The following is a 25,820-nucleotide window of genomic DNA, read 5'->3' as shown; positions in this document are numbered from 1 at the left end:
TCTGTACATGTAGGGACACAAGTCTCTTTCTTTGCATGCCTTTGAAGCATGTGGTCATGCAATAGTTTTTCACTGTATTACAAAGTCATTTGTATTATTGTTGTATCTTGCAAAATCTTTCAAGTTTCACTCGTTGGGCAGTAGAGAGCAAACAAGGCAGTATTGCATAGTATAGTATTTTTCAAATTGTATGGTGAGTTTTATAACTTCACATGATCATAGCAGTGTTATTGTAATAAATAAACTACTATTATTTATAAACTGGAGTTGTGGTTTTAATCGGGGGGGGGGGTTGCTGCAAAACTGACTGACACTACATGGCTTACATTGTGACCGATGTCTGAATTAAACGACTTTTGACCGGCACAACGAGTGAACGATCGCGGCATGTGCAGAAAATGCATACAGTGTTCGTTTATACTTGTTCCTCAGCTTCTTTTTCTCTTTTCCTTCTTCTTCATACGTTGTAATAATGGGAGGAACTAAAAACAAACAAAAAAAGCCGTTAGTTGCTTACGGGGTTTTATTTTACCCAGAAATTTACAACATTGTACATCTGGATCAGCTGTAGGTTCTCGCTCGACTCTCACAGGAGTGGTGAGCCTCGAAAAGCACGTTTGTTTACTCTGACGTCATTAGCCTAAACGGAAAACAGAACTGGTTCTCTCATGCAATATCCTGTGGCAGAATCATAACTCCAGTCTGTCAAACCAGTATTGCATCGTATGGTCAACCTCTCCACATTCGCAGATCGTTTGTGGATTCATTTGGTCATAGCAATTTTTTATCAATTCACAAAACAAAAATAAAAAACAAAGACTAAAGAGTTCCGTTAGTCTTATTAAAAAAAACAAACATGTTTAACTCCTTCATTCTCTGCATCTTTTAAAATGCTTATCTATATACCTAGAAAGTTAAGTTTTTTTTTTCTTGCTCTGACATTGATATTAAAAGCCTACATTTTCTAGTCAAAAATTATTTGTCCTGAATATGACCTTAAACTATATCCGATGGTGACGCCCCAGCTTGCAGGCTTTGGGGAGTGTAGAACCACCCTTTAATTACCATTGCTCCAAGGTCCACTCTGACCTGGAGTGGTTGTACCTGTTAGGGTCCTAACTATGGGTTTAATAGAAACCGACTTGAAAAAAAATATATATATATATTCTATTAAAAAATTTTTCTTCAAAATAACTGGATTCACATTAAATGACCTGAAAAGGGTTGATATGCCGTAAAACAAAAACAACTAAACCAATCAAAAGTTATTAAAACGAACTTCTTAATATACTCAGTCATGGATATGCGAGCAATTACGTGAAGGTTAACTAATTTGCATATTCCCTTGAAAAACGAGCGTTGATTAATTAATTTTTCATTTTTCATGGTTTCTTAAGAGATGATTGGTTTAATTTTAATATTACTCTGAATTCTATTTATGCTTGGTTTTTACATTCTGCATAATTGCATAGAATTTAAGATGAAAACGTTCTAGCATATGATATATATATATATATATATATATATATATATATATATATATATATATATATATATATATATATAAAATAACTTTTTGTGTATGTCTCTGTGTGTGAGTTCGTTCTCTATGGAATCGAAAACGGCTCGTCCGATTGCTATGAAATTTCTCACGACAGTACTTTATGTGCCTGGCAGTGTTCTTAGATAGGGTTTTTATCGGAATGTCTTCGATAAGTATCGATAATCGAAATAATCCACTGAAAGAAGGAACAGGCGATTTTGACCAAAGTTAACCCTTTATACAGCCTAACATCACAAGTGCATTTGAGAAGTTTTATTGCCACACAAGGCTCGACATGTAAAATCAACAATAGGTTCTTTGATATAACAGAGGCGCATGTTTGAAATGAATCTTTCTTTTGAAAGCACAATTTCACCATGATAGTTGACTTTTTCATTTTAAACTTAAATTCAAGCCATTATCATCGCACAAGCAGTAAAGCCATGCATATAAAATCAATAGTAAGTTCTTTGATATGACAGGGGCGCATTCGAAATGAATGTTTCTGTTTAGAGCACAATTGTATCATAATACTTGACTTTTGTATTTTAAACTTTAATTCAAGCCATTATATATAAAAAATAATTTCATAAAATTAACAGTAGGTTCTCTACAGTGCAATGTAAGCTACAATGTATTCTAAAAATAATTATTTTTAACTTTTTATTTATAAAATTGAATTAATTTCAGTTTGCTTTATTTTAAAGTTTTTTTCTCTCCTATCTTTCAAGGAAACATATTACACAATAAGTAGGGCTAGGACAACAGCATATTCTTTTCATTGTTTTGACTCTCGAGTGTATATCCGTTGATATCTTATGTGCTTTTATATAGACTGATGTGGTTCTCGGTTGATTAACTGTGTCTAACTGTGTCGGGTATATACTAGAGAGTCAACACAATGAAAAGAATATGCTGTTGTCATAGACCTAGCAATAAGTGTTAAGCAATCATTTTTAAAACATAAAAACGTTTGTTTTGATTAAAACTTATTTTATTTTGTTATTTAAAAATTGAATTGTTTTCAGCTTGTTTTATTTTTAAGTTTTTCATTATAAAAAATGAAATTTAAAGACTAAAGTAACACGCCCGTTGTAACGGATTGTACAAAGAAATCTTTCTAGACTGAAGCAGCATTTGTGAAATCCGCTTAAACTAGTATAGAGTCATCAAAAAGTGCTCAATATCCTGAGAATAGCTTCTTTCCCTTGTACCCCTTCTGCTGAAATATCTGATGGAGGAGGGTTTTTTTTTGTTTTGTTTTTTTTACATTTTCACCCCAAACAAGGCACAGTGCAGGGGTAACAACTACTGGGGTACTATGTAGGGAGTTGGGCAGCAAGATGTAGGTTCACATTACACTTGAACTTCTGCATGTCAATACAGTTGGGGAAGCAGGGACCTGGAAGGGAATTCCAAAGTCTAGCGGTTCTGGGGAAGAAACTACTGGATTAGAAAGATCTTTTACATCTAGGGATCTCTACTGTTTGGGGTGAGATTTAGCTGCCTGTCGGGTTTGTCGAGGGTGTTTACATCGTGAGGGATCAAGTGTCTGCAGTTCGTCAGAGCATTCACCATTAAAATACTTGTAGAACAGGCAGAGGGATGCAACATTTCGTTGGTGGGACAGAGGCTGAAGCTTAGATGCCAGTTCAGGACCTATCTGATTTGCAACTCTCTTTTGAACCTTGTCTAGGAGTGAGAGACTAGTAGCAGATGCACCAGCCTAAATATGACAACAATACTCCATACATGGGCGAATGGTGGCCTTATAGAGGTACAGGATACTTTCGGGCATTAGTAGCTTTCTAGCACGGTAGAGAGAGCCTACCTTCTTCGCAGCGGTCCTGGCAATGTAATTGTTCCAACTCATGTTTCCTGTGAACGTTAGGCTGAGGAGTTTAAAAGATGTACTTTCAGATAAAGATTCTTTGGCCATTGCTGTTGGTGGTAGAGAAGGTTTCTTGTAATTATTGAATGAAACAAGTTTAGTCTTGGCAGCATTGAATGTGACCATCCATTTTTGTCTTCATTCCACTGCAGATTGGAGGTCATCCTCTAGTGTTTCTGCCATTTCTTTAGATATGTGTTCGTTTGTTTTCCTGTCGTGCCTGTTATAGAGTGTGGTGTCATCAGCATATATACCCATCTCAGAGGCAATTTTGTTGGGGAGGTCAGTTATTTCTTTTTGGGGTGATTACATTTTCGTGTTTTTATCCGTTTTTTTAGTATCTTTTGTTTTTGAAATTGTTACATTTAAGTGCAGTTACCAAAGCTTCCTTCGTTCATATACTCGGATAGGAGTGGGAGTATTTTTTTTTTCTTATTTCGAGGTTACGTAAATCACACATTTTCTTTTTACATCGTAACTGCTTGGTAATTCGTTGCTCAAGTTGAACCGTTTTATTTGCTTTTGAATACAATGAATTTGCAACGTCATAACGTTGATCCGATTTGGGACTAATGGATACAGTATTGGCTTACAGCATTAGTTCTGCAGTTCGCGCCCAGCACGGGTAATTTTTTTTTTTTTTTTTAAAAACACAATAAATGATAATCATTTTAAAAACATAAAAACGCTTATTTTGGCTAAAAACTTTTTATTTTCTTATTTTTAAAATTGAATTATATTTTGTTTTATTTTCAATTTTTTTTATGTAAAAATGAAATTTACGGACAGTAAGGCTATATAAATGTTGCAAAAACCGTGTACAGAAATTTTTCTAGACTGAGTTAGTATTACAGAAATTTGCTTGAAATGATATATAATCATTAAAAAGTGCTCAATATCCTGAGAATAGCGTATCTATTATTTTTTAAATTGTTGTTGGGGTATCGACGTTGCTCATGATGGAATTGGCATGTAGCAATAAAAAAAAGTGTTCAACATCCTTAGTATAGCAGGTGTGTCCAAATGGAACTTTATGTGGACCCGGGCAACGCCGGATATCACTGCCAGTATAGATATAAATGATAAAAAGTCTATATTTCAAATCCCAAGATGTCGTTCATATTACCGTTTATTTCTTTCAGTATGTTAAAATGTTCAATTCTTGACAGCACCTGTTTCGTAGCACAGAAAAAAAATCACAAGTGCTGTTAAGAATTAAAACATTTGAACATGCTGAAAGAAATAAACGGTAAGATGAACAACATTTTGGAATATGAACTTTCTCTCATTTATTTGTATATGCTCTGTAGTTATATTAAAAATACATCGAGCTTCATAAGTAAATGGATTGGTATGAATAAAGGGTGAAATATAATGGAATAAACATATTTTTCCTATAAACATATTTAAATAATGTAGAACTTGAAATCAAATAGAAAGGATGTTTTAGAAATAAAAACAAGTGAAGCATGCATGGTCCCCCGTGAATGCACAGTGAACGAGGCATAAAAAAATGACTAAGTTCAGCATTTGTTCCCCCCCCCCCATTTAGCCCCAAAAGTCCCCAGGGGGCGTCAAATCCTGGTGAAAATGAATAAACAGTGCAGTTTTAGGCCTTAACATGTAAATTTGAGTTCTATACCATGCAAAAAAGAAATGACTAAGCCCATCATTTGATCGCCCCCCCACACCCATTTAGCCCCAAAAGTCTCCAAGGCCTTAACATATTTAAATTTGAGTTCAGCACCATACAAAACTGCTAAATAGACATACACAGAAAATTTTGGACAAATATGGTAAAATAGTGACAAAAATGGAGTGTTTTATTAGCCCTAAAAGAGCTCCTGGGGCACACCCAAGAGTTATCGCGAAGTATTAGACAAATAAAATTATGTAGAAATCAGTTACAAGTTTTCAGAAAGTTTTATAAAAATCCAAGGCATCATTTTTTTTTTTAATAAGCATACAAGTGTAAATTTTTAGCCATTTTAACCCGAAAGGAACCCCTGGGGGAGGGGGCAACTGTAGTTTTTCCGGAAAATCCGTTTTGTTACTTTTTTACTCATATCATGTTTAATGTTTGTGCAAAATTTTAAAAAATTCCAAGGCATAGTTATTGAGAAAAGTGCGGAAAGACGAACGGACGAACAGACAAGGGGGAATTTACAAATCCACCCCCCAATGTTGTCGGGGGACCAAAAAAGTTTTCAGTTTCGTATGAATTCAATCTTGAATTGCCATTTTCACAACATTTCGTGATACTAATCTAAAATATTTTCATATATATATATTGATGTTTTTTAATTGCTGCTTTCATCTTTGAATATTTAATATGAAAGAAGTAGGTAAGATGATAACGGATTTTCTTTGTTGAATTTCCATCGGCCCTACTTATGAAATTGAAATTGTATTATCATTTTTGTTATATATAATTTTTATTTTAATTCACAGGAATTGGTAAAATTCATTATTGCTGTCGCACCACCCAAATATTATGAGGAAGAAGCGTAAGTAATAATCGTTTTTATTCCTAACACACACACACACTCACACACACACGCACGCACACACACACACGCACACACACGCACACACACACACACGCACGTATAAGAATAACAGTATAGTAAGAGTGCCGGCAAAAAGAAAGTCCGCACTTGTCATTTTTTCAAAAAACTGCAAATTTAAGCTAAATTTTATGTAACTATTTAAACAACCTATACCTCATTTGATTCGCCTTTTATTTCTTTACAATTTTACCTGTTCATATTTGACTTTTAATTGAAATTTTCTAGTGTTCACGTCAATTTAAAAAAATAACTTCAACTTGAGGAGGCAAATAAAAAGTCAGCAGGAACAAATTCGCTTACAACCAGCTTAAATTATCGCCTCTAAATCAGTTAAAAATATCCACCAACAGGCGACAAAACATCTATAATCGTAATTGTTGTTCCAGGTTATACAACGTAGCATTTAGTCTATATGCAACGACTTTCTCTTAGTGATCATCAGAAGCTCATTAGTCTTCACCTTTCTGATTTATCCAATCGAGAAATTGACCGCAGATTGAAATTTGATGAGAAAACGGTACGAAAGACTATGCAAAATCACCAAAACACCGGCAGTGTTCGTGATGCCCCTAAATCTCGTCGTACTAGTGTTACTTCTAACGGAGAAGGCAATGCTATCAAGATTCGCAGTCTAAGAAACAGATTTGAAACGGCTCCCAATATCCAACAACATTGCCATCTTGTTAAAAAGAGCTCTGTTTCTACTGTCGAAAACAGATTAAAGGAATTTAATTTGTGAGCATATGTTGCAAGACGCAAGCCAATGATTTTGTAAAGAAAAGAAAGTGTCGTCTGGACTTCGTCAGATGCAATGAAGATCATGACTCATCATACTGGTCAAAAGTGCTTTTTAGTGACGAAAGAAAGTTCATTAGGCTAGGCAGTGATGGTAGGCAGTACGTCCGTCGGAGGAAAGATGAAGAATTTAATCCTAGGAGCTCAGTTTCAACGCTGTAAGGTGGTGGAGGTTCAGTTTTGGTGTGGGGCATTATTAGTACCAATGGTTCAGGGCCTATAGTTCGCTTACAATGTCGAATTAATTCGACCAAGTACATTAATATGTTGATTGAGCATTTTCTACCCTACTTTGGTTGGAATTTGGATGATACAGGATAATGTTCCCATTCACACAGCTGGCAATGTCAAGACGTTCCTGGAAGAGCATGATATTCCGTGTTTGGATTGGCCTGCACAATCTCCAGACCTCAATCCTATCGAAAACTATCAAGCAACAACTACACAATGATAAAATTTCAAATTTGGAAGAACTTTGGACAAAAAATAAAGAAAAAGAAAGGATGCTTTTTCCCCAGAGTATTATCGCAGTCTAATTCAAGGAATTCCCAAAAGATTGCAGGCTGTACAATCGCAGAAGGCCTATGCTTCTAAATATTTACTCGTTCATTATGTTCCTTTTGTATTTGTGTGGCATTAATGTCCTAAAATTACATTTAAATAACATTTCAACTGTATGGACTTTCTTTTTGCCTCCTCGATTTGAAGTTACTTTTTTAAATTGACGTGAACACTAGAATATTTCAATTAACAGTCAAATATAAACAGATAAAATTATAGAAGAATAAAAGGCCGATCAAATGAGGTATAGTTTGTTTAAACAGTTACATTAAATTTAGCTTAAATTTGCAGTTTTTGAAAAAAATGACAAGTGCGGACTTTATTTTTACCGCCTGTGTACATTCTAATATAATGCTACAAATAGATACTCTCGAGTCTTCTTTGAACTTTTTTCTTCTTGCACCATTGATACAGAGAATGCATTTTTTCTATCTAAGAAAAGAATTTCTAATTTTTCTGAAGAGTATATGCATGAAAAGATACGGTATTGGCATAATAACAACCGTTTGTTTCTGCAACACGGATCTGTAAAATATGTACCGAAATTCTAATATGCTGGAGGAGCTGTTCTTTTATGGAAAATAAATATTTGCATCTTGGTATGTAACTATACTGTTATTGCTTTGTATATATGTTCTTTTGTTCTATTTTACACACAGGAAGAAAAACGATTGGTATACACAAAGAGTGAAATATAGAATTACCACCCATCCACACTATACCTCGCCCTAAGCCTTAAGACATATACTAAATACATTTAAAACTATCATAGAGACCCTATACACCTTTTTACATTACACTCTATATAATACGCTCCCCCTTTATCTTAGAATTGGATATAACTCCCCCACCCCAACATTATCAATAATTCTATTGATTTATTTCGTTCCTGATGAATCCCACGCTAGACGTCGCACCCCCATTATGTTACCCAGCATCTTCTCTACTCTTCTGATGAGAAGCATTAGGCTTCGAAATGCCTTGGCATAAAGAGTCCCCTCTATTCCCCAACTAAATGTGTGTATACCCTTATTGAATAAATGAACCATTCTATATTTACCAATATATAGTTTTTGTGACTTCATTTTTATTCCTATTGTTTCCTATATAACCTCCAATGAAACTTGTGGAGCTTTATGTTATCCCGATAAGTCTTCTCTTATAGAATTGAACTTACTCTCTTCTTCTAACTCACTAAGATATATATATATATATATATATATATATATATATATATATATATATATATATATATTATATTTTCATATTTATTTATTTATATATATATTTATAGTAAGTAGTAAGTTATAAAATATATATGGCAATTAAGCTACACAGAATATTCTGCATTTCATCCACTCTAGGATTCATCAGGCTCATGCATCCTAGCGTGGATGAAATGCGGAATATTCTGTGTAGCTTAATTGCCATATGTATTTTATAACTTACTACTTACTATCTAGATCTACCTACGTATTGAGAACTGTTGAAGTAAATACTTAAAGTTTACGCATAAATCTGTACTTTCGTATATTAATTTATGTGATTAAATGAAGTAGTCATATATATTTATATATATATGTGTGTGTGCGTGTGTGTGTGCGTGTGTGTGTGTGTGTGTTGTACTTGTATACATGTTTTTCATGAAGGCAAGGTCTTGATGATAGTGTTATTGGTTTAATACTAACTGAAAAATGCAATGAAGTGTAATGATCCAAAAATTTATTTACCAACTTACAGATTAAATGGTAAGGTAGTCTATGATGCAAGATGTTGTTCTTTTCCTTTCAAACTGTCATGGCTGACTCCGTTCTTTTATCAAGAGCGATCACTTTTACTGAACTCCAAGGGAAAATACCTTATTATTTTTTAGGTTGATACCTAACATTCGCTGCTAAAATTTTAAGTATTATTTTATTTAATGAATATTCTGTGGTAGATAATGCATGTGTTTGCGAGTAATGAATAATATTTTATCTTTTCCAGAACTTATTTTTAACTGATTGCAAATCATAAGGAAGACTATCTTTACGAACGACAAAGTGGAAAGATTCCTGGTCCATCCAGCATTTACAACAACAACAGCAACAACAACAACAACAACAACAACAACAACAACAACAACAACAGCAACAGCAACAACTATTTCTAAAAATAATAAACATTCCAGAGAATTGACTTGATTTTTTGTTTTCTTTTGTAAGATTGTCTTTGTTGTGGTCATCATTGTAATTGCTATTGTTATGATTTATCAAGCTCCGAAAGAGTTCGCCTTTTGATACCTTAATGAAGAGAAAGCAGGGAAGGTTAGTATTGTTAAGATGCACTAATGGCATTTTCTTTGATTACGTTTAAGTTTCTAATCGTCTTTTAGATGTCTCACCGAAGTTAAGCAACGTTGAATTTGGTTAATACCAGACGGGAGACCATTTGGAAACACTAGATGCTGTGTGTCATCTATATATATAAAAGGAAAATGGCCGTGCACGTTTTTGTATGTCCAGCAAAGACTAGGGGAGGGGGTCTCGGGGAGGGGGGTACTCTGTTTTACAACTTTTTATATACTCCCTAGATTGTAATATCTACGTTTTGCAAATGGTCGTCGTCTCTACATTTATTTTGAATTGGGAAAAAAACCTGGTTTCCAGTGTTTGCTTGTCTTTTTCGTATAAATAAAGCAAAACTGAATCGAATCAAATCAGCTCACTGGCCTTCGATCGATATCAGCTTCATATCAAACAACTGCTATTCACTTTTCGGGGGAGCTTGGTTTCCCCAACATCATGAGGACACAAATAAATGAAACAGTGGAAAACTGAACTGGCCTTCAGCCAACCTTCATTCCTGCACCTGTGTATTCACTTAGCAACGCTTTTCACTTCCTATGGCCTCATAGCATAGCAGTACGATGTCACGATGTCACGTTTTCTTTCACTTTCTTTTCCGCCTTCGAGTTTGTCACAGGTTCGAGCCTCCCTCCCTACTAACACCTTTCTTTTCTTTTACACCTCCAAACATCCGGGCAACGCCGGGTACCCCCTAGTCTCCTCTGAATGGAATACACATACTCATAGAAGTTCTGTTTGATTCCAGGTATATACATGAAGAACAGAAAGCATGTTTGCAGTGGCAACAGCTAGACGAGTTTTTGCTGTGAATGTTTTTCAGGCACATCCATATATTATAGTCGAGTAGAGCACCCATACACGGCATAATCACATTTACACACTGGTTCTCGTTAGATTATCAAAGTTAAGTGAACGTTGAGCCTAGCCAATACCAGATGGGTGACCATTTGGGAATACTAGGCCTCGTATGCATTCAAGTAAGCACGTATATACAATACTTCAGCTAGATGAACATTCCTGATTTGCACCAACGCATCCTATTACCCTTCCTCTGATATTGTTAAGAGTCACCTTGCAGGAGGTTGATCGAGTTCTCCAGCTATGGTGAAGGCAATATATCTAGGAAAAGGAGTGGCTCTGTTGAAAACCCAAGCCAGATAGAAGGAGCTTAACTCTGTGTAGCAATCTAGTAATGATGTCATAAACAAAACACACACTTTCAATTTGTCATGAGCCAAGCGGAAGTAGTAAGGCTCACAAAACTGCTCATGTCAATGCGCAGTCTAAGCAAAAGAGATAGCAAAATATGATAAATAACAAGAAATACTAACAACAATTGTAAGAGAGGGGCTGTAAAGAGAGGGAGATTAGAGAGCATAACATCCCCACGAGGTTACAAAGTCAAAGCAACATAAAAATTTGAAAATTTTATGAACATTTATGAATGAAAAAGAATCAATGATTTTTACATAGAATAAGAAAACAACGTGGGAACAGAATACTTAACAACGTTCGAATGAGTTTGTACATAATAATGTTACTATTTAAAAAACCATTCTTCACATTTGGAGGGGTCTCTATTAACTATTCTCTTGTGAAGGGATCCCTTCTACAGAGACCTCTTTGTCACGTAAGAGTCAATCCTCGGTCATGGAATCAAAGTGTGACCCATAAGATATACAAATATATTGTTATATACAATTGTCTATAGTTCAATGATGATTTTGACAGACTTCGCTGAGTCAATAGGTTGATTTCTCTCGGTATTGCGGTGGGGATGATGCAGGAAGAGAGGGGTGTGGCGACTCTTTACAAGTTGAGATACAGTCTTAGACTCTCGACAACTCGGACTCCAATTTCAGCTTCAACTCTGCTCTAACTTTGTTCCAACTGACGGCTTCGACTCTGCGTCCCATTCATATACCCAGGGAAAGGATGAGGCCAGGGTTAGTCCATGGGCCAACCGTATCCAGTTACGTCACCTCCAGGGAGGTTCTCTCCTCTACGAGTGCACCAGTGGATTTGCGGGCACTTTTCTCACGACCGCTGGGATCAAGCCCATAATCAGAGTAATCGTACTCAAAGGCTTAACATCTCTCCTCAAACCTTGAGTCATCATTTGTTTACATTGAAAACAAAATTAGGTTTTTGTTACATATTTTCTCAAAGTGACATTGAGTTGTCGCTTTTCATAAAACAATGAAATTCACAAATCCAATCTTTCTCTCAGCAGAGTCTTTTGCCGTCACCCGGGCACACCAATGATAATTAAAGAATAAAAAAGATCATGTCTGCCCGGCTTCACCAGTATTTCAGGACTCTTGACCTGGGTCGATTATTAGACTGATTTGCATTACCGTAAAAAGAAAAAACAAGATACAAATAATAATAATAATAATAATAATAATGATAATGATAATAATAATAATAATAATAATAATAATGATAATAATAATAATAATAATAATAATAATAATAATAATGATGATAATAATAATAATAATGATGATGATGATGATGATGATGATGATGATGATGATGATGATGAGAAGATACAACGGATAACAATAAAAAAAAACTGCAGAAATATTATTAAGGAGGATACCTGAATGTGGAGACTAACACACATGAACTACAAACACAAATTGAAACGATTACAGCTGAAAATGCAAAGGAACATTACATGGAATCGACGGTATAACAGTAATATACCTCACTTTGTTTTTTGTTGTTGTTTTTTTTTTGTTTAGTGTGTATCACCATAAACTGACACCACACCAAATAAATGAGGGTCAAGGAGGATAGAAAGATCGAGGAGAGAAAGCACTAGCCAAACTTCCAATGGTTTAGTGCAAAGAGGACCGGGATCTTGACGAGGTTTATTGCCACCCACATTCCAGTGGTCGCTACCGACGAGAAATCAATGGTGAGCAGCTGTTGTGATAGCATAAATTCTTTTGCAAAGGTTATTGAAGGAGGGGGAGAGTACTGGAAATCTGGAGAGACTTGCTGTCACTCAGATTCCAGAGAACACCACAAGCTGTTCTCAGGGAGATATCTTTGATGATGGCCTGTGTAACTACTCCTAGTGAGTAAATAATTATAATTATAATAATAGCAGCAGCAGCAGCAACTAGCTAAATCACTCCCCCAAAATGAGATTACTTTTTCTTAGATAGTGACAGGAAAAAATTATTTAAGAATTTCAAATAGGAAATGAGTTTCGCCCATAAATTTAACGTAAAATGATAATCATTTCAAGTTTTTAATCTTGTCTAAGGTTTCATATTTATTTTTCATCTCTTTTTGGTTCTGTTAGTTCAACAAATACCCGAATCTTATTCTTCTTGGTGGGTGTATAAGTTTAAATGTACGTATAATCTCTTTTATAATTTAGAAAATTCCGAAATTCCTTTCATTTATATATTTCACGCAAGTTTTCGATAAACTTATTGCAAGATTCCCATATATATTTTTCACTTGCGGCCAAACTAGTATCATAAACCATTAATTATTTCAGAAGAAGCCGATGACAGACATCAGTGTTTAATTGGTGCCAACGAAATTGAAAAACCTTGTCTTTAATAATCAAGTGTAAACTACTTATGAGAAGAAAAATAGACGTTTAACGAATAGATGCGAAAACGTTTACAAAGAGAATATGCAAATGAACTCTTGTATGTTTGTTTAAAGTAACTGAATAATAAAACAAATGAATTAGACTCTGGGGATCACTATTAAATCTGGAAATTTATAAACCATTCTACTAAAACCACTTTCAGAACTGCCAGTAACCACTGAAGGAAGAACGCGAGAAAGTTGTATGCTCAGTCCGTCAAGTCCAAACTGGCCGAACAGCGGCTTGGTTCCCACCAATTTTGGCAAATAGCAAACAGGACCCTGAACAGAAGCGTGTGCTCTATCCCAACTATCATCAATGGGCCTGAGGTGATCCTGTCAGCATCGGACAAAGCTAAAATCTTTGCAAAGAACTTTGCAGCAAATTCTACCCTATGTGACCAATGCTGCACCCCCCCCGTATTTCCTCCTGTCTCAGAAAGCATGCTATGCGACATACAAATATATGTGTGTGATGTTGCCAAGCTAATCAAAAACCTTGATTCCAGTATTCCAATTATAGTGCTCAAAAAGCTTCAACCAGAAGTAGCTACCATACTTACAAAGCGGTTTAAGCGCTGTCTTAAGGAGAATTGCTTCCCAACACCCTGGAAAATCTCATCAGTATGCCCTGTATTTAAGAATTCAGGTAATCGGTCATCCCTCTCTCAGTACAAACCAATAAGTCTCTTGTGTGTCAGGAGTAAGTTGCTTGAATCTGTGTTAAAGAAGTAGTCAACCACTTCAGCAAAAATAACCTTCTTAGTGACATGCAATATGGTTCTCCTAGATCTACAGTAGATGTGCTTACAATTATTTCTCATAAGATTAGTGAATCTCTCGACGGAGGCTTATTTTCTAGGGCAATTGCTCTTGACATATCAAAGGCCTTTGCTAGAGTATGGCATAAAGGTTTACTTCACAAGATCTCTAACTATGGTATAACTGGAAATGTCTTTTCAATTATTAAATCATTAAAGAGTAGTGGCTGATGGACAGAAATCAGAAGCTTATAGTATTAACGCTGGAGTCCCTCAGCAGTTCATCCTGGGTCCAACTCTCTTCCTGATCTACATTAATGATCTTCCAAATCACATCCTTAGATCATTCATAGGCATTTTTGCTGGCGACACTACCATCTATGGGAGCACATCAAAGGCCGTAAACGACCAGGTTCTCTCTGATTCTCTCTCCTCTGGGCTTGAGCTTGTATCTTTACATCATCAACGCTCTGATCCCCATCTGGCATCAGTTGAAATGAATCGCTCTCATCTTGGGGAGACTTCATGTTCGACCTTTACTCTCAACCTAAAATGGAATGCATACATCAAATCTGTTGCCAAGGTTGCTGGAAAAATGATGGATCTTTCTATCGATCCAGTAGATATCTACCTGCTGATGCAATACTCTACCTATGTAAAAGCCAGGTACGTTCAAGGATGGAGTGTTGCTGTCACATCTGGGCAGGAGCTGCTAGAAAGACCTTATCTTGTCTTGACAGAGTTCAGAATAGACTTTTGCGAGCCTGTCTCTGTTTTATCGTTATTTTCATGGCAAGTGCTCGTCTGAGCTCCATTCTATGGTCCCCCCCTCGCCAAACATTCATGAGAAACACTCGTTTGGCTGAAAATATTATTAATAATTTCCCTCACTTTTTATCTGTGCCTAAACCTAAACGTAGATTCCATGAACAAAGCTCTTTCTTAGAACTGCACACCTGTGAAACTCTGTTCCGTTTACCTGCTTTCTTCAAGTCCAACGTAAACAAGTTCTTACTTTTAAAGGTATTAACTCCATTTTTGTGGGGTGATAGAAAGCAAATATAAACGCAGTAGTGTGAGTAAGTGCAACCCAGAAGCACGGTAAGTTATGATCTTCTTTGGAGATGTCCCTACCACATGGAAAGCCCTCTTTAATGTAGGCACATATTCCATGCCTATAGCGATCTGGGGGTCAGATTCGGAAGTTAATCTAGAGTATTCTTTTAATTACGAACTCTTCTAGGGTAATAGTCGGTCCAATACCAGTTTTGCTTAGGAAAAATAGGTCTGGTTTAGTCTCCTGTAATTGGGTTTTAACCTCTGGAAGGTTAGAACATAGGCCCCTGATGTTGGAGAAGGAGACATGTTAGTGGGGGGTCTCCATTGGAAGTTAGAGATCTGGGTTTAATCGTGTATTTTTTCTGGAGACTTTTCATGATGGAGTTTTGGGATTTGTGGAATAGGTCGACAGACTTGATTAGAGCAGGGCGGAGAGGGAAAGTAAGAGAGAAAAAGAAATGAAGAATTTTTTTTTTTTTGTAGAACATAAGGTAAAGCCATAACAATTACCCACTAGTATGGCATCGAGAGGCCCCACCAGAAACTACCGCATGGTCCAGAATCCATTCACCAAATGGCAATACAGCAGCCCCAGTACTTTGCACCTGCTGACAGGACAGCCTCCTGAGTAGTTAATCCAAGTTTCGGGTCTCTGACTATCAGGCGGATAACATCAGCCCAGATAAAACGTTTACCTCCAGAAACTTACAAGTGACATGGCCACAAGGAGAGATATAGAAATTTCTGACATCTCTGGTGACTGTTTGCGCGAAATCTAGAATACAGGACTGAGGGATAAGTAGAGAGAAGAGAGAGTAACGGGGGCTGCAGATAGCACATCCACAATGCATTTTCTACTTTCGATTAAAAGCCAGTTAATAAAATGATCTATTTTGTGTTTTTGGTTAAGAATCTATTAGTTTATACAATGGATTGATCAGTGCAAAGGTAGAAGAAAAGGAAAAAAAATTTAAGGAAGAATGGGGTGCAAAGATTGTTTATATTTTATTTTTAAATTAAAATTTTTTAAAACTTATTTATTGCCATTTGTTTATTTATTCTTAATTTCTATCGAAGCAAACATAATTTTAAATTAATATTAAATTAATAATAATAATAATAATAATAATAATAATAATAATAATAATAATAATAATGATAAGAGCGACGAGATCACAATAGAATGGCTGAAAGACATGAAAGAAGAGTTACAACAAATCGAAGAAGGAACAGAGAATGAAATCAGCAAGGAACCCCTAAAGCAAACCATAGGAAAAATTGCAAACTGGAGAGCACCAGAGCACAACGAGATACATGCATACTGGTCCAAAAAATTCACAACCTTACACGAAAGGCTAGCCCAAAACCTGAGAAGTTGTATACAGGAAGCAAACGTGGCAGACTGGATGACAAAAGGTAGAACCACACTGCTACAGAAGGACACGGAGAAAGGAACCGTCCCAGCAATTATAGGCCAATCACGTGCCTACACACCATGTTGAAGATATGACAGCACAACTGAGGAAACAAATCTACCACTCACTGAATAACTGTGGACTCATCCCCGAGGAACAGAAAGGATGCCAAAAAGGGAAAAGAGAAACACATGATCTGCTATATATAGATCAAAAGATCCTAAAGGAGGTAAAAAGGAGGAAGAAATATTTAGCCATGGCATGGATCGACTACAAAAAAGCGTATGGCAGGATCCCCCAAGCATAGATAATAGAATGCCTAAAATGTATAAAATACCAAGCGGGATCACCAATGTAATAAAAAATGCAATGAAAACATGGAGACTGGAACTGACAGCTGATGGACAACACATAACAGAAATTAACATACGAAGAGGCATCTTCCAAGGAGACTCACTATCATCATTACTGTTCATCATAGACATGATGCCCTTGAATAGTATTCTGAGAAAGTGCCAAGCCGGATACAAGTTCTCCAATACAGAAGAAAAAAATGAACCACCTGATGTACATGGACGATCTGAAACTTTTTGCAAGGACCGAAAAGGAGCTAGAGACACTAATTAACACTACCAGGATTTCAGCCAAGATATCCAAATGGAATTTGGAATGGAAAAGTGCGCACTACTAGTTATTAAAAAGGAAAAACTGGAAACGACAGAAGGCATGGAATTACCCAACCAAACAGAAATGAGGGCACTAGGGGAACAAGACGACTATAAATACTTGGGAATTCTGGAAACGGACACCATCAGAGCAACAGAAATGAAAGAGAAAATTGGAAAGGAATACCTCAGGAGAACAAGAAAACTCCTGGAAACGAAATTATATAGCAGAAACCTAATAAAAGGTATAAATACATGGGCAGTATCACTAGTGAGATACTCTGAACCGTTTATAGGATGGACAAAAGAAGAACTGAGACAGCTCGACCAGAAAACCAGGAAACTCATGACGATGCATAATGCATTACACCCAAAGGACGATATTGACAGACTCTACGTGAAAAGGAAAGACGGCGGGAGAGGACTGATCTGTAAAGAAGAATGTGTGAAGGACACAAAAAAGAACTTAAAAAATACATAATGCAAAATACTGAAAGGATTATTATGGCAGCGAAAGACACGGAGAAAACCAACAAATCAGAAAACAGAGAGACAAATGACAAAACGAGAAAAGAGAAATGGGAAAAGAAACAACTCCACGGAAGATTCATAAGAATGACAAAACATGAGAATAACGAAAACACCTGGACATGGATGTGAAAAGGACATATAAACTGAGAAACTGAATCTCTAATAACTGCAGCACAAGATAACTCGATAAGAACCAACCATATCAAAGCAAGGGTCGATAAAACACAAGAAAACAGCAAATGCAGACTCTGTGGACAAAGAGACGAAACGATAAACCATATAGTAAGTGAATGCAGCAAACTGACCCAAAAGGAATACAAAAACAAGCATGACCAAGTGGGGAGGGTGATTTACTGGGAATTGTGCAAACGACTGCATTTTGAACGTACAGACAAATGGTACAAGTATAAACCCGCAACAGCACTCGAAAACGAGAACCACAAAATCTTATGGGACATGGACATACAGACGGACAAACCCATCCAAGCAAGAAGACCTGATGTCGTAATAATTAACAAGAAAGAAAAATCCTGTCAAATCATAGACTTTGCTGTCCCAGCTGACCACAGGGTGAGTATGACAGAAAAGGAAAAACGAAGCAAATACACAGAGCTAGCCAGAGAGTTAAAAGGGATTTGGATGATGAAGAAAATCAAAATAGTACTGATAATAGTAGGAGCACTAGCGAAAAACCTGGAAAAAAGAATGGCAAACATTAGAATCAGAGGAATAACTGCAAAAATACAACGCCTAATGATAATGAAGATGGCTGAAATATTAAGGAACCCCCTTGAATGCGGAGAATAACACAAGACAATATAACGAAGAAGCATTACAGGGAATGAAGAACACCGAAGCTGCAGATCTACAGGTTCTACACCCCCATCGTGCATCCTCTCCATTGTTTCACCACCGCTCCCTCCAATAAAAAAGTGATACCAAAGAGCCGAGAAGGGTCAAGGAAGATGGAAAGACCGAGGAGGGAGCACTGGCCAAACCTCCGCTGGACAAGTGTGAACAGAACTGGAATCTTGGGGAGGCTTAGTGCCACTCAAATTCCAGTATAAACAATGGCCACTGCCAGCGAGAAATCAATCATAAGTGGCTGTTGCGATGATGCAAATTTATTTGCAAATGCTATTGAAGGAGGAGGAGAGAGCTGTATGTCTGGGGACACTTGTTGTCATTCAGCTTCCAGAGAACACCACAGGTCTCCAATCAGATTGTTTGATGACTTGTGTGAAAGCTCCATGTGAGCCAATAATAATATTAATATTAGTTAAATTAATAATAATAATAATAATAATAATAATGATGATAATAATAATAATAATAATAATAATAATAATACAGACTTTTTCCCACAAAGAGAATAATAATAATAATAATAAATAACTACAGATCGAAACATTTTCATGCCAGTGTACATCTCTGTAGAAATAAATATTAATAGAAGCAGCTCTATTTACTATTGAGCACTATTCTATAAATTCTGTTGATATTTTCTGGAGTGTTATACTATGAATACATTCTTAACTTGACATACATACATACATACATACATACATACATACATACATGATGATGATTGCTGCATCTTTCCAGATGATCGCCATCACATTGAGTTCTCCCAATCTTGTCGTCCATGCCATCTCAGATGACTCTGCACTCCCAGATTTGCACATCTTGAAGTAGATGTGACATACAAATTGAGCAATTTCCATCGAGTTGACTTCCTCTGAAGGTTGAAGGGTATTCCTATGAACAATCACATGTCTTCCCAAACCAGCAGTAGACTTGCAAACTTTGCTGCATGTTAAACAGATCGTTTAGTTCGGACTAATAGGTGCAAAGTTGATCTGAACAGGAGTTTTGTTCGACTTAAGGTGGTTGACGTAGCCAGCTTTTGACAAAAGCATTCGTTCACAAGTGTGGCATTTCCAGCTCTGTGTCATGGTTAAGACCATCAATTAAACTTTTGCAAAGCTCTCACTTCAGATTGCTGTGGACCTGTTTTCTTTTCTCTAGAGCATCACCACTTTCACGTACAAGCTTTCGCCACTTCGGCCTTTGCAGAGTAAGTTCTTCCCATGTGTTGATGTCGATTTGTAAGACTTTCAAATTATTCTTTGTAGAGTATCTGAACTTATTCCTAGACTTGAATTGAAGGCGCTTGCCATTTTCCAGCTCCCCGTAAAAAATTTGTTTTGGCAGCCTACAATTTTTCATTCGAACCAAGTAGCCCACTCAACGCATGTGAGATCTGATTACAAGGGTCTCAACACTAGAGCAACATGCTCTCACAAGGACTTCAGTATCAGGTACTTGTTCTTACCACTTGATGCTTTAGATACGTCTCAAGCATTTTTGGTGAAATCGTTCAAGCCATTTAATGTGCCTTTGATGCAATGTCCATGTCTCCGATGAATACAACAGTGTGGTTAGCACACAGGTCTTGTAAACGCAGATCTTAGTCCTGTCTGTGATGCCACGATCAGACCACACTCTTTTCTCCAACCTTCCAAAAGCTACAGATGCCTTCTGAATTCGCCTGTGGATTTCAGTATCGAGACAGCCATCCCTCAACAGAGAACTACCAAGGTACACAAATGAATCGACTACTCCCAGTTTAGCACCACAGACCATGATGTTCGGCTCCACATATGACTGGCCCTGTGCAGGAGTGAACATCACCTTTGTTTTAGACAGACTGATTCTCAGACCAAAGGCAGTGCAAGAGTCAGCAAAGCTATCCATTATATGCTGCATATCAGTCTCAGTGTGCGACAAAAAAAAAAAACAGCATCGTCTGCATACAGTAACTCCTTGACCAAGACATGATGCAGCTTGGATTTGGCATTAAATCTTCTAAGATTAAAAATGCGACCTGTGGTTCAAAACTTTAACATGACACCCCAATCACAATCCCGGAAACATTAAACGAGACTCGAGCTTTCATGTCCCTGTGCAGTTCCTTGAATATTCTAACAAAGGTCGGAGGACACCCTACTTTCTCTAAGATTAACCAGAGAGCATCCCTGTTAATGGTGTCAAATGCTTTGGTTAGATCCACAAACACTTGATACAGTGGTATCTGTTGTTCAATACATTTCTCCTGGACTTGCCGGCTAAAAAAATCATATCCATAGTTCCTCTGCCAGACCTAAAGCCACTTTGTGACTCTGGAATAGCATTAGGACAAACATCCTCCAGTAACCTGCTTAATAGAAGTCATGCAAGAACTTTCTCAGCAGCTTCCAAAAGCATAATCCCACGGTAGTGATCACAAATATTCTTCGCCCTTGCCTTTAAACAGGGTCACCAAGACACCATCAATCCAATCCTGTGGAACAGGAGCACCTTCCCAGATTTCCTCAACAAAACTAAGGATAGCATTAGAAATATTCGCACCTCCAATCTTAAGAAGCTCCACCGGAACACCATCCAAACCAGGTGCCTTGCCACTGCTGATTTGTGCGATAGCCAACTGCACCTCAACCAGATTAGGCAAACGATCCATTCTGAATATGATATCACATTGTGGTAGGCTATCAATTGCATCAGCATCTACTGCTGAGGGATTGTGAAACACATCAGTAAAGTGCTCTTGCCAGATTTTCAAGATATTTTCTGGATCCTTAATAACAGCAGAACCATCTTTCGACATCAGGGGAGATATTGAAGAAGTAGGAGGAGCAAATACTTGGGGCAGGAGTAGGAGTTCATAAAATTCCTTCGAATTATGTCAAACGCCTTTTGGATCTGCTCCATTATATTCATCCACCATTGGTTTTTCATTTTTCTTAGCTCACGTTGCAATGCGGCTTTGACCTCTTTGTATTGTCGCAAATTAGTTGTATGATCAGAATGATCTTCACGAAGTAAAGATTCATAAATTGTCTGTTTATTCATCATCAACTGATTAATTTCAAGATTGTTGTCGTCAAACCAGTCCTTGTTCTTATCCTTCTTGCAACCAAGAACTTCAGCACCAGCAGAATAAACCTGAGTCTTAAAATTCACCAATGTACCATCAAATGCAAGATTATCGAGCTTTTCCGCCATACTCTTTTGAACTTCAGGCAACTTTAACTTGGCGACATCAATACGGCTAGGCACCTTAACATCAGTATGACGAATTTTCTTACAGATTTGTAAATTAAACTTTCCTCTCGCCAACTTGTAGTCGGTGTCACATTCAGTACTGCGCATGACACCAAAACTATATGCATCTCGAAGGTCACGTTTTCGAGTCATGATGAAGTCAATTAGGTGACCATGCTTTGAACGTGGGTGTATTCAAGTAGCTTTGTGCTTCAATTTACGGCGAAAAAAAGTGTTACAGATTAAATTCTGAACACAGCTCTAGTAGAATAAGGCCATTAGCATTCATGGTACCGATACCATAGCGGCCAAGAAGACTCCAGGTCTCATAGTCTTTCCCAACACGGGCATTGAAATCAACAAGAATAACAAGTTTTTAATTGATTGGTGTAGATGCAACAACAGAGCGCAGAGACTCATAGAAACACAAGATGTCATCTTCATTCGCTTGAAGGGTTGGGGTATAGACCGAAAGAATAATGATGAATCTGCTGTGTGAGAGAGGAACACAAAGTTTCATGATGCGATCACAAATACTGGAAGGAAATTCCATAGTATCAACCAAGGCGGTTTTAATCACAAAACCGACTCCACCATTTCTATGGATACTCTCCGGTTTACCAATTCAGAATAGAGTGTAGCCTGATGATACCTTTGTCATTTGATATTCTCCTGAGAGACGGGTCTCTGACAGAGCATATGTCAAGTCTCCGTAGCTCTGCAGTGACAAGTGCTGTCCTGTGCTCTGGACGGTTGGATGATGCTTTATCAAGAAGAGTGCGTACTTTCCAACAGCATAAATTGAATTTTACTCCTTTTTGGAGATACATTTTTGTTTTCTTTCTGCTTACATGAACCACCGTTAGCCGCAGGAAACTAACCAGTGATAGAATGACAGACAATTTTTAGTGCACCTTTTCTCGCACTTTCCCAAGACACTGGGTGAGCTCTCCCTGAATAGGAGTTAGCCTCTGTCATGTGAAGGCACAACAATGATGTTAAGATAGGGTTCCTGTCGCTTCTGTGCAGATTTGTGACTGTGTACCTCCAACTGGTCAAGTATGTACACGTTGCCACCCCTCCATGGCCATAGGACTTGCAATAGAAATAAATGATAGATAAAGATAAGATAGAAAAAGATAAAAGATAAATCTCAAGTAACATCTGTACATCGTTGTATTAAAGTGACAAACGCTTGTACGACACGAGTGCCACTCTCTAAGTCTCAGCAACAATAACCCAGTGACAAGCCATTGCAAGATGACTGGTAATTCCTTTGATCACAGATTTCTCGTAAGAGTTGTCCTCTCCTAGAAGGATTGCCTCCTTACAGGAGCTCCTTCTACCCCGCTAATATCATTTGCCCATGACTGGGACTTAGGTAGCTGGGCACCAGAGCATGGTCCACACGCCGGTGGGTCATGAATGCCGCAGTCAACAGAGCCTAAGCTTCTCTGGAGGTTTCTGTCAGGGTTACCTCACCCTTAACCTTTGGTTCAAAAACCTTATCCCACAAGGCAGTGGGGATTCCGTTTTCTGGCGCTGAACACTCGCCATTCACCAGAGCCCCGTTAGCGTAGCAGAACTCATGACGTGCACGTGAGCATTTGTGTGCTTTTAACACACGCCCACACCAATCCTTGAGCTCATACATACATACATACATACATACATACATACATACATACAAACATACATACATACATAAATACATACATACAAACATACATACATATACATACATGCATAAATACATACATACATACATAAATACATACATACATAAATAGATACATATATACAAACATACATACATACATACATACATAAATACATACATACATACATACATGTGATATTCTTATAATGTATAAAGAATATAAATCATAATTTATGCTGTGCGTAAAGATTTGTCATTTAAATCACAAAATTTAGTTTACCTGTTGTTCTGTAAAGATTGTAATCTATAATACGTTGGGGAAACCGTAATGCCTCTGAATAAACGCATGAATTTGCATAGAACTAGTATTAACGGTTGTATCCATATTATTAAACACTTTTTAAAAAAACATGTAGTCAGTCTTTTTCTGTACAAACTATTGAAAAATGTAAAAGTATCATAGTTCAGGAGATATACTAAAGATACGGAAGACGTCATAAAAAAAAAATGTGAGTAATTTACCCATATGGTTTAAATATTAAAGTTAAGGAAAATAACCAACAAGATTCTAACAACGTAGGTCGATTATATCCAGCTTTTCCTCGCTACAGTATTAGAGATAGAACATATGTTAATAGAAACAATAAAAAACCAGTTATTTAATGCGAAAAAGTATTTTTTTTAAATTAAAGATATTATAATTACTAAAATTTCTGAGGAATAACATTTGTATTTGGTGGTTTTCACTACTCAACAAACGCATATGTATATTCCTCAAGCAACAATTTGAACGTTTCGAAACTCCGCGGAATAAGGACTTCGAAAATTGTTTTTGGAGTATTCCGCCGAACAATAAATTTAATTGTAAACTTTACAGTTTTAATTTCTTTTCTCTATAGCAACCACAGATGAAACGGCAACGATGAAACGAAGCGAGTATAAAAGAAGAATAAAATATCACACTTGTCTGCAGAACTTCTAACGTTACTTTTGACTTCCATATGACAGTGCATCAGTTCATCGGATGAGTTCGGCACATTTTCTGAACATCCAAACAATATGTAAATCAACTTCGTAAAATTAAAACAGAGAAAAATAAAGAATGCAGACATTGCACACACAACCGGTTCAGTGTCCTTACTCAAAGTTTTTGATCGTTCCATTGCTTTACCCCCCCCCCCAACCGGGCAGGAACTCATGCAGACCTCTCTCTGGTAGTTTGGCAAGTCGGTGATTTGCTAGGTTAAGTATTCTCAAGCTCCGTTCTCATGTGAACTCTGGTTACAGAATTCTCTGTGAATCATTGTCACACATTTACTTCACGAAAGCTGGGATGGAAGGCGTTTAAAGATCTTTAAGATTCGCAGAGAATTTAAGTACAGACAATTGGTAAAGGAAAAAGAAAAGATATACATCACACAGACCTCGGCTCTAACCGTCAAGAAACCCTCCCTTTGAAGACAAATCCGGTTTTAAGTTTTCTTCTGTTCTTCTGATCGATTCATCTTTACCACATCATAAGGGACTACATAATTCAACAGAAATGAACCGAAAACAACATATTCTCCTCACTAGATACCGGATCACAGTAATCTCTTCCTACCGTAGTAGTGCCCCTTTCACTGCCATGGAGAGTGACTTCATCAAGCCCCATCAAGAGGAGCAGTCATCCCCTAGCCTGCGAAGTAGTGACTTTTTAAGACAGCGTATCAGCAATAGAAGACAACCATGCCGAACCGAACTGGATATCTGAATGTTTGTGTATGTGGGCGTGTATGCTTATATATGTGTATATGTGTGTATGTATGTGTACAGGATAAGAAATCTATTTGGTGAAGTCCAGTTTAAATCCGGTGGCCTCTAGAACATATCCCAACATTGATGGTCAACCAATCAAAATCCGTGATTGTGATTGGATGTACCAGACGCAGATTGTTCTTTACATACATCTTCACAGCAAAATATTGGGTGCTTATGCAGAATAAGTGCTCTCGTCAGAATTTTCCAACTCGTTTTACAAAAAACATCGGAAAGTGCTGAACAAAAGTTTCGTACTTTGTGTGTGTGTGTGTGTGTGTGTGTGTGTGTGTGTGTGTGTGTGTGTGTGTGCTTGTGTTTGTGCAAATGCTGGTCAATTTCTTTTATCGACAAATATATTATTTTTACTTATTACGAAGATAATTCAATGAAAAATTAATTGAAAAATGAAACGAAAGAAAATACAATCGGACAATTTTGACGAAACTAGGAAAATTCAAAATCAAGAATTTTAAACAAACACTTATTTTAATATGAATAT

At 37.0% G+C, this 25,820-nt stretch overlaps 1 protein-coding gene across 10 annotated transcripts in view; it reads left to right on the top strand.

Annotated features, from left to right (window-relative positions):
- LOC145293304 (harmonin-like) overlaps positions 1–9,538 on the top strand; it is a 293,814-nt gene extending 284,276 nt beyond the window's left edge. For all 10 annotated transcript variants that reach the window (XM_080139944.1, XM_080139937.1, XM_080139942.1 and 7 more), the window contains 2 exons: positions 5,886–5,941; positions 9,347–9,538. In XM_080139944.1, the coding sequence (XP_079996070.1) occupies positions 5,886–5,941; positions 9,347–9,359 (69 nt within the window). In that variant the 3' untranslated portion in view covers positions 9,360–9,538. The remainder of the gene's footprint in view (positions 1–5,885; positions 5,942–9,346) is intronic.
- Positions 9,539–25,820: the final 16,282 nt, after the last annotated feature.

This window comes from Euprymna scolopes, chromosome 14 (genome assembly GCF_053919585.1).
Source record: "Euprymna scolopes isolate OS-2025 chromosome 14, ASM5391958v1, whole genome shotgun sequence".
In the NCBI taxonomy this organism is placed as follows: Eukaryota; Metazoa; Mollusca; class Cephalopoda; order Sepiida; family Sepiolidae; genus Euprymna; species Euprymna scolopes.
The sequence above is the reverse complement of the archived record's forward strand: the minus strand, read 5'-3'. Positions and strand labels throughout refer to the sequence as shown.